General features: G+C 46.4%; 1 protein-coding gene across 1 annotated transcript in view; it reads right to left on the bottom strand.

The window, feature by feature from the left end:
• Positions 1 to 12,700, bottom strand: part of HSPB8 (heat shock protein family B (small) member 8) — a 19,090-nt gene that overhangs the window by 3,486 nt on the left and 2,904 nt on the right. Inside the window, exon 2 of the mRNA XM_032241274.1 lies at positions 6,609 to 6,672. Coding sequence (XP_032097165.1) covers positions 6,609 to 6,672 — 64 coding nt within the window. The remainder of the gene's footprint in view (positions 1 to 6,608; positions 6,673 to 12,700) is intronic.

Raw genomic sequence — 12,700 nt, 5'->3', positions numbered from 1 at the left:
CTTCCTTCCTTCCTTCCTTCCTTCCTTCCTTTCTTTCTTTCCTTTCTCTCTCTCTCTTTCTTCCTTCCTTTCTCTTTCTCTCTTTCTTTCTCTCTCTCTCTCCCTTTCCCTCCCTCCCTCCCTCCCTCCCTCCCTTCCTTCCTTTCCTTTTTTTTCTGTGTACAGCAACCTGTAGCCACATGAGCTGTATCTACTCAGGAGATTCCTTGCCAAATTGGAACCATGGAGATGAACAAGGGTGCTTCTGGGAAGCACATTTGGAAGAGAAAGAGGGAACTGGGAAGCTGCCAAGTCAAGATTTTGAAGCAGAGACAAGTTTGAAAGTTTAGATCTCTCTCCCAATGCTGGGAATGGGCTGACTGTTTAACCATGTGCATGACAACCCAATGCACACCAGGTATGGTGTGACAGGGTAGCGATGGCCCAGAGCATGTGTTTTGCAGGCAGGCCAACCTGCATTCAAATTCTGACTCTTCCTGACTACACAACATGGGGCTGGTGATCTTGCCTCTCCGAACCTATTTCTTTGCAGAGAAAGGGGGCCAATAATAGTATCTACCTCTCAGAATGGTTTGGGAATTATGGTGCAATCTCTGGCCTTACATGTTGGCATCTTGACAGCAAGATGCAGTTTCATACAAATTGCAGTGTCATTGAACCACAGAGTATCAGGGCCCCAATGGATCTCCCTGATTGTCCATGACAATGCTCTCATATTACACATGAGGAAACTGAGGCTCAGAGAAACAGACATGTCCAAGGTTTCTCACCAGGTGACTTGTATGTTAAACCCACTTGGTGGAAAAGCAATTCCTCTTCACTTCTCTTTCAGTGCTTCTACTTACATCTGAAAGAATGTCTTAGCCAAGTACTAATATGCCTTTAACGCCTTCAGCCTCTATCACGTGCTACCTTCCCCTTTTAATAATGAAAGAGCTGAGGCCCTTAGGCAGGCAATGTTATCTGGTTAGAATTTAACCACATTTTGCTTTCATTGGATTTATTTCATGATTGTCTTCCTCAGTGAACATTTTAGTGATGAGAATTTAACTTTATCAAAAATGAGTTGATTTTAAAGAAAAAAAAAATCTTTGATAAATCATGATACAGCAATGTAAGCATATAAAGCAAAAACTAGTGAAGACAGTATGTGAATGACAGTATTCCAAATGACTGCAATTTGGTTTCCCCTAACCAAATAGGAAGGTCATGGACTTTGAAAGTTGAGAGACCTGTGTTCAGATCCCAATCTGCTCTTTTTTTTAAAAAAACAGCTTTATTGAGATATCATTGGGATGTAAAACTGTATATATATGTATATATATGGTATACAAGTTGATGTTTTGATGTATGTATACATCGTGAATACAGTGATTGCCACAGTCAAGCTAATGAACATAGATTTTGTGTATCTATGTGTGTTGGGAAGATTACATTTAAGTTAAGAAGATTAAATTTGCTACCCTCCTAGCAAATTTCGAATATATGACATAGTATTGTAAACTATCACTGCCATGCCGCACATTAGCTCTCCAGAACTTACTTATCTTGCAAAACAAAACTGTGTATCCTTTAACCAATATCTCCCCATTTCCCACCCCGTACCCGCCTCTGACAACCACTGCCCTACTCTCTGCTTCTATGAGTTTGACTACTTTGGATTCCACATATCGTGAGATCAGGCAGTATTTCTCTTTTTGTGTCTTTCTTATTTCACTCAGCAGAATGTCCTCTAGCTCCATCCATGCTGTGCCAATGGCAGGATTTCCTTCCTTTTTTTCCCCCGTCAGCCAGGCTGGAGAGCAGTGGTGCCATCTTGCCTCACTGCAACCTCCACCTCCTGAGTTCAAGCTATTCTCCTGCCTCTGCCTCTCGAGTAGCTGGGATTATAGCTGCGCACCACCACACTCAGCTAATTTTTGTATTTTTAGTAGAGATGAGGCTTCACCATGGTGGCCAGGCTGGTCTAGAACTCCTGACCTCAAGTGATCTGCCTGCCTTGGCCTCCCAAAGTTCTGGGATTACGGGCATGAGCCACCACACCCAGCCTCCTTCTTAAGGCTTAATAATACTGTACTCTAGATCTCTTTTGTTACTTGCTGTGTGGCCTTGGTTGAGTCCCCTGAGCTTCAGTCTCTTTATCCACAAGATGGGCATAATAATACCTACTCATGGCCAGGCACAGTGGCTCATGCCTATAATCCCAGCACTTTGGGAGGTCGGGGTGAGGTGGGTGGATCACCTGAGGTCAGAAGTTTTTGAGATCAATCTGGCCAACATGGTGAAACCCCGTCTCTACTAAAAACACACACACATAAAAAAAAAAAATTAGCCGGGTGTGGTGGCACATGCCTGTAGTCCCAGTTACTTGGGAAGCTGAGGCAGGAGAATCACTTGAACCCCGGGAGATGGAGGTTGCAGTGAGCTGAGATCACATCACTGTACTCCAGCCTAGGTGACAGAGCCAGACTCTGTCTCAAAAAAAAAAAAAAAAAAAAAAAAGACCTACCCAATAGGATTTTTCTAAAGATTAAAGAAAATTAAACCTATAAACCTCTTAACATGGTTCCTGGCACATCATAGGTATCATATGTAGCAGAACAGATACCTGGGAAGATGTGGAACGAGGGAATGAGGAAAGTAAAGTTTGCCTTGGTTCTAGGCATCCTTCCTCGGTGATTTCCTGAATCCTTGCTTCCTGTTCTGTTATCCAAGTTGGGTGTGGAAAAGAGCCCAGCTGCAGTCCTTACCCTGCCCCCAGCCTGATAGGAAACCCAAGACCTCTCCCTTTTCTTCTTATCCAGTCCAAATGGGGCCTTTCACATGGAGATGGATGTGTTGGGATGAATTTCCTGCCATGGTTAAGGCAAGCAGCTGCAGCATCCTGCCTGGGTGGAAATCTCCAAGGATCTCAGCCTGGCTGAAGGAATCTCCCTGCCCTCTAATGACCGCAGTTTTCCCTGGTAGAGGAGGCCATGAGACCTCCTGAGATTGGTTCAGAGGCGTCCCAGCCTCCAGTTCAACTCCTTGGTGTCTGGAGTCTGGGCAGAGCCAGGAGCTCCCAGGAGTCCCAGCTGCTGAAGTGTAAGTCTAGCCTTGTGAAGTCTTTTCATAATATTAGTTCCCACGGACCCAGCCCTGAGTCTGTATTCCATGCTTAATGCTTTATACACATCCTCTCACTCCCATCACAACTCATCCATGTGGGGATGCAGGAATGGAAGCTCAGAGCAGTTAAGCAAGTTACCCACTCACTTTCTCATAGAGCCAGGACTCCTTGTACCCAGAGCTGAGATTAAAAATATTTAACAACTGGCACAGCTGGGCACTGGCCATTCAGAAGGGATGGGTGTATGTCACAGTGATGGAGGCAGGTCCTGGGATCCTTTAGTTGTTGGAAGGTGGAGAGGTTTAGAGGGTCCTGGGGACAGGATCAGGGTGACTGCAGTTGACTAGGGAGGGTACGTGGGGGGGCTCAGGGCAATGGCTAGACAATATTCAGGGGTCCCCAACCCCGGGATCGTGGACCAGTACCCCGTCTGTGGTCTGTTAGGAACCAGGACACATATCAGGAGGTGAGCCACAGTTCAGCCAGCATTACTGTCTCAGCTCCGCCTCCTGTCAGATCAGCGGTGGCATTCGATTCTCATAGGAGCTTGAACCCTGTTGTGAGCTGTGCATGCGAGGGATCTAGGTCATGCACTTTTTATGAGAATCTAATGGCCGATGATCTGCGGTGGAACCATTTCATCCCTCAGTCCACGGAAAAATTGAAACTGATCCTTGGTGCCAAAAAGTTTGGGGACCGCTGAATATTTTAACAACTAGCCCAGCTCAGCAGTTGAGCACCAGCCTGGAGCAATTTTAGGCATTTCTCATCAGGTTACTTCCAGCAAGCTATTTCCTTTAATGCCTTGGAGCTTGCAAAATGCACACACACACCAAAAAAATCATCACCCTTTTAAGATGATTAATTCAACTCTTTCTCACTCAGTCCCTTTTACAGCTATGCCCCGCTTGTGGCTCCACCCTGAGACGTCATTTGAGCCTTGACATCAGCTTCCCCCCTCTCTCTCTTCCTTCCTCTCCCCTCAGCAATGTTGAATCTGCTTGCTGTACCAGGGAGAGGTGTGGGGCAGGGAGATGGCAGGCAAGCCAGGGAACACGAAGAACAAACAGTTTCTCGTTTGCCTTATCAGGAAGTGTCCACAGGCTTCCAAGAACTGCAGAGGCTCTGGGAGGGCCTGGGATGGACACGTGGGGAGAGAGACAGGAATGTAGAATCCCAAAGCTGGAAGAAGCCTCAGAATTCAGAATTCAGCCAGTGTGATCTCTCCAGACACAGAATGTCTTTGCAAAGGCTGATGGAAAAGTTAAGAGTCAACAACAACAATAATAATAACAAACTGCCGCGTATGAGCGGTGACCTTGTAAGTGGCAGTTTGCTATGTCATGACCTCATGTCACTTTCAGCCAGGAACTCTGAAAGGCTGGAATCAGCATCCCTTTTACCGGAAACAGCATTCCTTGCTCAAGGACTGAGCGTGGAACTCAGAGGTCAGGGATCTATTTTGGGCCCTTATAAATTCTAGTTGTAAAGACCTTGGGTATGTCCTTTCACCTGTGGGAGACTTAGTTTCCCTGTATTGCAAGGAGGGTCATGTCTCTTCTCCCCAGTGCATACTTTTGCTGCAAAGGCTAAATGCAATGATTAGGGGTCGGGTGTGGTGGCTCACGCCTATAATCCCAGCACTTTGGAAGGCGGAGGCGGGCAGAATACTTGAAGTCAGGAGATCAAGACCAGCCTGGCCAAACATGGTGAAATCTTGTCTCTACTAGAAACACAAAAATTAGCTGGGCTTGGTGGCAGGCGCCTGTAATCCCAGCTACTAGAGAGGCTGAGGCAGGAGAACTGCTTGAAGTTTGCAATGAGTTGAGATGGTACCACTGCACTGCAGCCTGGGCAACAGAGCAAGACGCCATCGCAAAAAAAAAAAAAAAAAAGTTTAGGACAAGAAATGCACACAGTGGGTGATGCTGATTGCGGATGAGAGAGAAGGTGTATATGAAGCACCTAGCAGTTGTTTAAGGAGTGCAGCCATCATGACCACATTGCACAACTCTTCTCCCTATAGGTATTACCAGTTAGGGGTTCATGGTGGCTTTGGTTCATGGCTTCAGCCTGGTTGTCTTTGGCTGCTCTCATGGTTCCCCCATATTCCCTTTCCCCCTTAAACATGAATCCCCTCTACTCCCTCCCCTCAGCAAAATGGCTCCTCCTCTGTCCCAGTCTCTTGGCCTCCAAACCCCTCTGGGTAGGACACATTGGTATCAGGACACTTTCTAACTTCGTTTTTGTGGATGCTCTAGAGAAGGTGCTCATTCTCCTGGCAGGGCAGAGGCAGAACAAGCAGCCTGCAGGATATTCTGCTGGGGCACTTGAGGAACCAGGGGATGGTCTTTCTGGATGGTGACAGGGATCCTCCCTCAGCCCCATAGGGTGGGCGCGTAGGGAGGGTGTGATTGTGGACAAGCCATTGTCTGGCTTACCCCCAGATGCTTATTCTATAAAAGGGGGTTGTTGGTTGGTTGTTGGCTCATGCCTCTAATCCCAGCACTTTGGAAGGCCAAGGTGGGTGAATCGCTTGAGCCCAGGGGTTCGAGACCAGCCTGGGCAACATGGTGAAATCCCATCTCTACTAAAACAAATACAAAAATTAGCCAGACATGTTGGCACATGCTTGTAATCCCAACTACTTGGGAGGCTGAGGCACGAGGATTGCTTGAACCCAGGAGGTGCAGGTTCCTTAAGCCAGAATCGCACCACTGCACTCCAGCCTGGGTGACAGGGTGAGACTCAGTCTCAAAATCAATCAATCAATCAATCGATAATAAATAAAATGGGATTTTTAATACCCACTTCACAGGGCACTGAGCAGATGAGAGGATGCAATTACATGCTCCCCCTTCTGGGACCCTACTGCAGGTCTGCTGGGACACTTTCTTCTTGTTAGGTGTGAGGGTTCAATTCCCTGCCCCAAGGGGGTGTCTTTTTTTTTTTTTTTTTTTGAGACCTTGTTTCTTTCTTGTTGCCCAGGCTGGAGTGCAATGGTGAAATCTCAGCTCACCGTAACCTCCGCCTCCCAGGTTCAAGCAATTCCCCTGACTCAGCCTCCTGAGCAGCTGGGATTACAGGCCTGCGCCACCAAGCCCAGCTAATTTTGTATTTTTAGTATAGACTGGGTTTCTCCATGTTGGTCAAGGCTCCATGTTGATTCCGGCTTAAGGAACCTGCACCTCCTGGGTTCAAGCAATCCTCGTGTCTCAGCCTCCCAAGTAGTTGGGATTACAAGCATGTGCCAACATGCCTGGCTAATTTTTGTATTTATTTTAGTAGAGATGGGATTTCACCATGTTGCCCAGGCTGGTCTTGAGCTTCTGACCTCAGTCTCCCAAAGTGCTGGGATTACAGGTATGAACCACATCTCCTGGCCCAAGGGGGTGTCATAAAAGAGAGATGCCCAAGAGGAAGAGACCCCAGGTTGTGGGTCCTGGGTATGGCCCGTCCTCCACTCCCACCCTGAGCACCACGCCTCGGGGTTACTTACTGGATTTTCTTTGTGAAGTTCTTAGAAACGATGCCACCTTCTTGCTGTTTCTCTTCGTGTTTGCCTGGAAGGAAGAGAAGCGGGGCGGGTCAGCATCTATGTTCCTTGGGCATCCTTCGGGACTCAGGCTTGGATTCAAACCCTGGCCCTGGACCCGCCTTGCCATGTGGCTTAGGCCAACCCAGAGACTCCAGTTGTCTAAGCCTCAAGGACCTTGTCTGCCACACAGACCCCCCGAAGTCCACCTCCCAGGCTGGCTGTGAAGGTGAAGTAAGATAACTGATGGAAAGGAGGGATAGGCAGTGGTTTGTAGGTAATTAAGGGTTAGTCTTAGGAAATTGCAGAAACTGGGCTGTGTGTTATGCCAAATCGTCCAAGTCTCCCACCTGACCCCTCTTCCCTAACCTGCCAATAGAACCCTGGGGCTGACATCCCAGACTGGGTGGCAGGCTCGAAGTGGGGTCATGTGCTGAGGGTGACTCTGCCATGTAGCTTGCTTTACAGCTAACAGCGTGCTTTCCTAACTCTGAGCCCAGATGTCATTCTCCCTTTGTCTCCCACGTGGAAACTGAGGCCTGGTGACGGGTCCAGGGCCGCCCAGCAGGTCCGTGGTGGCTGTGGGCTTTGAACCAGCTCTGAGTCTAGGCCAAGTTCCAGGACCCTAATGCCCCTCTGCCCTGAATTTCTGTCTGTTCCAGCTCCCGCTTAGCTCTTTAAGCCGAATTATCTGTACCCAGTAGTGAAAGCACAGCCTGGAAAAAGAATGCTTCCATCTACCAAAAACACCCAGCTTTTCCTAAGGGAACTGCGGATGTGAAATTCCACCAGCCCTGCCTCGTGCTGTGTGATACGTGAGGGCTTCCCAATCTGCTTAGGGAGGAAAAAGATGAAATTACAAGAGGGCTTGGGCCTAAACTGGTTTTGATCTTGAAATGTGTATAGCACATTCTAATTCTCTCGGCCTCTCCTCGTTTCTTTCTTTCTTTAATAGAGTGTCTCCAATTTCTTGTTAAACAAACGGGATTAGCACAACAATGGGGCTATTCAGCTGTTACTTTTCACTTCTCATTTGTGGGGACACCTTCCAGGGGTAAGAACCCTCTTTTACATAGGGAGGTGCTTTTGAGGGGCTCTGAAACCTAGCATGTAAATAACTTGGTTGAATATGGCAGTCCAGATTTTTTTAAACTGACAACTTATAGCCAATTACATTACTAATTACTTTTAATTATTTCTTTTTTAATAGCTCTTTTCGTGGTTATAAGATCACGCATGTGTATGTTAGAAAATGCAGAAAATAGGCCAGGCATAATGGCTCACTCCTGTAATGCAGACACTTTGAGCGTCTGAGACAGGAGGATCACTCCAGGTGTTTGAGACCAGCCTGGACAACATAACGAGGCACTGTTTCTAAAAATTAATAATTAGGCAGGTGAGATGGTGCGTGCCTGTAGTCTCACCTATTTGGGAGACTGAGGTGGGAAGATTGCTTGAGCCCAGGAGTTTGAGGTTACAGTAATCTATGAATCCACCACTGCACTCCAGCCTGGGTGACAGAGTGAGATCTAGTCTCTAAATTTAAAAACAACAACAAAAAAGGAAAGAAAATACTTTAAAAAAGAAAAAAACCATCAAAACTACCCATAATCCTGTCACCCCGAGGAAGCCATGTCATCCCCCAATCCATGGAAAAATTGCCTTTCACAAAACTGGTCCCTGATGCCAAAAAGGTTGGGGACTGCTGAATATTTTAAAGAATATTCTGACTTTTCTTTCTATGCTTCTTAGAAATATGTATATAAAACGTTATATAATATCGATATATATCACTAGTCTGTCAAATGGGATAGTTCTATGCATTATGTCTGAAACTTATTTTTCTCTCTTGCTAACACATTATAATTACTTTTTCATATTACCAAATATTCTTTGGCAACTTAATTTTACTGGCTGCTGTGCTCTATTGAGGAATATATAAGAGCTAATTTAGCCAGTCCTCTACTTCTGGGCACTGAAGACATTTCCAACACTGAAGTGTCTGGCTAACCAGAACGTGCTATTCTGTGAATGTGTGGCCGCTTAAAGAGTCTATTCTGGCTGGGCGCGGTGGCTCACACTTGTAATTCCAGCACTGTGGGAGGCCGAGGCAGGCAAATCACCTGAGGTCAGGAGTTTGAGACCAGCCTAGCTGACACGGTGAAACTCCGTCTCTACTAAAAATATAAAAAATTAGCTGGGCATGGTGGTGCATGCCTGTAATCCCAGCAACTCAGGAGGCTGAGGCAGGAGAATCGCTTGAGCCAGGGAGGCGAAGGTTGCAGTGAGCTGAGACCGCGCCACAGCACTGCAGCCTGGCCCACAGAGTGAGACTCCGTTTCAAAAAAAAAATAAAGCAGGAGTGTCTGGCTAACCAGAACATGCTATTATGTGAATGTGTGGCTGCTTAAAGAGTCTGTTCTGTGCTGCCAAATCCGTGACCACCAACTGCCTGGCTCTGACACAGGCCTGTGGCCAGAAGAGCACTGTCTGTTCTTCGGTACCCTCCTCCCAGCCAGGGCTCCGGGAGAACTTGCTTCGCCTGGGGATGGGCCAGTGCCTCTGACTCAGCCCTTTTGCATCCTAGGCTCCTCCTGCATGCTGGTGTTCTGCGGATAATAAATGATGATGATATGAATAACAACAGCAAGCCAATATATTGCTTCTTTGGTGTCAGCCACTGTTCTAAACACCTTATCTACACCAACGCCTTTAATTTTTGCAACAACCTCAAATAATAATAGTAAAACAATAATATAAGCGGGTACTTTTATTATTACCATTTTGTAGATAGGAAACCTGAAGTTCAGAGAGGTTAAGTGCTGTACCCAAGGTCACACAGCTTGGAAGTGACTAGTGCCAAGACTCAAAAGCAGGCAGACAGGTTCTGGAATACTGGGTTCAGACTTAAGTCTTTACTCTGACATTTCCTAGCACATCTCTAAGTTTCTCTGAGCCTCAGTTTATTCTTCTCTGAAATGGGAATGACAACACCTGCCTTATTGGGTTACTGTAGAAAGCAAACAAAAGTGAGTCACAGAACGGCTTTGGAAGATGTAAAAATACCGTGTGAAGGTAAACGCTTGTGGTTTATTTTGATGTTTGGGGAAAGGACTGCTCCTCAGAACTAGATGCCTCTGTCAATGCTCTGAAAATAGGGTACTGGGATTAGGGAAAAGGGGATCTCTGAGGAGGGAAAGCCCCAAGAGTTCCACAAGAGGGGCCAGGAACTGGGTAACCTGCTTAAAAGAGGGTATTATTAGGAGGATCACCTTGAAACTTAATTTGCATATCATTTGCATACTTTGCTTGGGGCAGCTTAAGGATTATGAGTGATTTTTAATTTCTTATTTTGCTTTCCTAACTACATGCTCTATCATGAAGACATTTTATTTTTATAAACAGAAAAAAGTAATTATGATTTTTTAAAATGCCGCCAGGTGCAGTGGCTCATGCCTGTAATCCCTAGCACTTTGGGAGGCCAAGGTGAGTGGATCATCTGAGATCAGGAGTTCAAAACCAGCCTGGACAACATGGTGAAACCCTGTCTCTACTAAAAATACAAAAATTAGCTGGGCATGGTGACAGATGGCTGTAATCCCAGCTCCTCAGGAGGCTGAGGCAGGAGAATTGTTTGAACCCAGGAGGTGGAGGTTGCAGTGAGCTGAGATTGGGCCAATATACCTGTACTGCAGCTTGAGCGACAAGAGGGAGATTCCATCTCAAAAAAAAAAGCATCTAGACATCAGAGATCCCTTGCAGACATGCTTTTTTCAACATGCCTCAGAGAAATAAATGTAGGTAGAACACTGTTAGCCCAGCTAAAGAAAGAAGGTGCTGTTTCCAGGGAAGGCAGAGTCCCTGGGACTAAGGAGAGGGGTGGGAATAAGGCCTTGGGGCTTTCCAGTCTCTATCTTAGCCAAGATTTGGCCCAGTGGCCCATGAAGGGAACATTTCTTGGCTGGTAGTTGCAGGATAGGGGCAGGGGAACCTGAGGCTTGCTGGAAATTGTCTAGTCCAGCATTTTCCAAACACGTCCCTGAATGAGACACTAATACATGGTCAGATAAGACAAGGTTGCCTCTTAGAGATTCATAAACTATATTAGTGATTTAAAGGCTCTGATAAGTCCTGCAGTGAGAAGACCTGTTTATAATTTTGTTTCTACTGGTACCTTATAAGACTCTGATCTCTCCTCCTTCTGTCTCTCCGATGCCTAGTAACAGCTTGAAGTTCACTAGTAAATTCTGATCTTGTCTACTTCTTCATAAGGCCAACAGTAAAACTGAGGCCCCATAGGCTGTTGGATTTGCCCAGGGCTACACTGTCAGAAGTAGGTCCAGCCATCCTGACTCAGAACCATCCAGAGAGGCCTGACATTGAATGTTAGACACTGCCACGGAGAAGTGGGTGATCTCAGGTGAGTTACTTTCTCTGGGCCTCAGTTTCCTCATCTATATAATGGGGTTAACAAACCTACTCACATTTCCTAGGAGGTCCTTGTGGGGAACCACTGAGCCACCACAGGTAGGCTTTTAGCACGTGCTTGTGGAGGAAGGGATTTGTCATTATGTGATGCAGGGTGGGAAACTGGATCTGACTTCCGATTTCTCTTGAAAGTTGTTTTTTACTTATTGTTATTTATTTTTATTTTTTGAGACAAATTTTCTTTCTTGTTGCTCAGGCTGGAGTGCAGTGGTGCGGTCTTGATTCACTGCAACCTCCGCCTCCCGAGTTCAAGTGATTCTCCTGCCTCAGCCTCCTGAACAGCTGGGATTACAGGTACCCACCCAGCTAATTTTTGAATTTTTAGTAGAGATGGTGTTTCACCATGTTGGCCTCTGGTCTCGAACTCTTGACCTCAGGTGATCTTCCCACACCGGCTTCCCAAAGTGCTGGGATTACAGCTGTGAGCCACAAAGGCCGGCCTAAAAATTGCTTTTTAAATAGAGCTCCTGATATCAATTTTATTTTTTAAACCTCTTTTATGAAAGCCCTTGTATGAGCTGTCAGGGAATTTGGATTCTGTCTAGCTGATCCCACTAATTACACATCTGAAAAGCTTTGTCTTTGTCTTATTTAAGCTCCCAATGACCCCATCTTACAGACGCAGAAATTGAGGCTGCATGACTCACCCAAAGCATCCGGATTAGTAAGATACTTAGCTGAGATCTCAACATGGAGCTGCCAGACCCCACCTGTTAGGCAGCACCTACCAAAGAGGATGGCAAAAAGCCCTCCAGCCTGGACAGAGGGCCTCCTAGAGAGGCCACAGGGTGGGGTAGACCCTTGGATTAGGGCTGGAAACATCTAAGACTCTAATTAAAACAAGGACAGAAGGAATGGTGATAATCATTCTGTTTAGAAAGTGCCAGACAAGCACTATTATTTGCTCCAAAATATACAGACACTCTGCATATTATCATAGGAAGTCTGCACGTGTTTAATCTTTCCTACGCTCTTGAGGACAGGTATTATTATAATCCCCATTCTGCAGATGGGAAAACAGGCTCAGCGGCATGAAAAGACTTTCTTGTCCACATCCACCATGCTAGTGAGCAGCAGTGCTGGGTCTCAGCCCAGGTTTTGAAGGGCATCTATTTCTCATGATTTATTGACGGCTTCCTGGGTGCCTGGCACTCTAACAACGACGACTTCAATAATAATACGGAACCCTTTTGTTCCAGGTCATAGAAATGTGAAAGGAAAATAAATCTGGGGCTTCCAAATCACTAAGCTAAAGGGAAAAGTCAGGCTGGGAACTGTTTAGGGCCAACCTACCCCGCCTTCTATTCATAGTCACCCCTCTGCTGGCTGGCATAGATGCATATCTGATTGCTTCCCTTGGAAAGGCTGATTAGAAACTCAAAAGAGGCCGGGCGCGGTGGCTCAAGCCTGTAATCCCAGCACTTTGGGAGGCCGAGGCGGGTGGATCACGAGGTCAAGAGATCGAGACCATCCTGGTCAACATAGTGAAACCCTGTCTCTACTAAAACTACAAAAAATTAGCTGGGCATGGTGGCGTGTGCCTGTAGTCCCAGCTACTCAGGAGGCTG

This window comes from Sapajus apella, unplaced genomic scaffold, assembly GCF_009761245.1.
Source record: "Sapajus apella isolate SASKATOON/1434 unplaced genomic scaffold, GSC_monkey_1.0 scaffold2, whole genome shotgun sequence".
Classification (NCBI taxonomy): domain Eukaryota; kingdom Metazoa; phylum Chordata; class Mammalia; order Primates; family Cebidae; genus Sapajus; species Sapajus apella.
The sequence above is the reverse complement of the archived record's forward strand: the minus strand, read 5'-3'. Positions and strand labels throughout refer to the sequence as shown.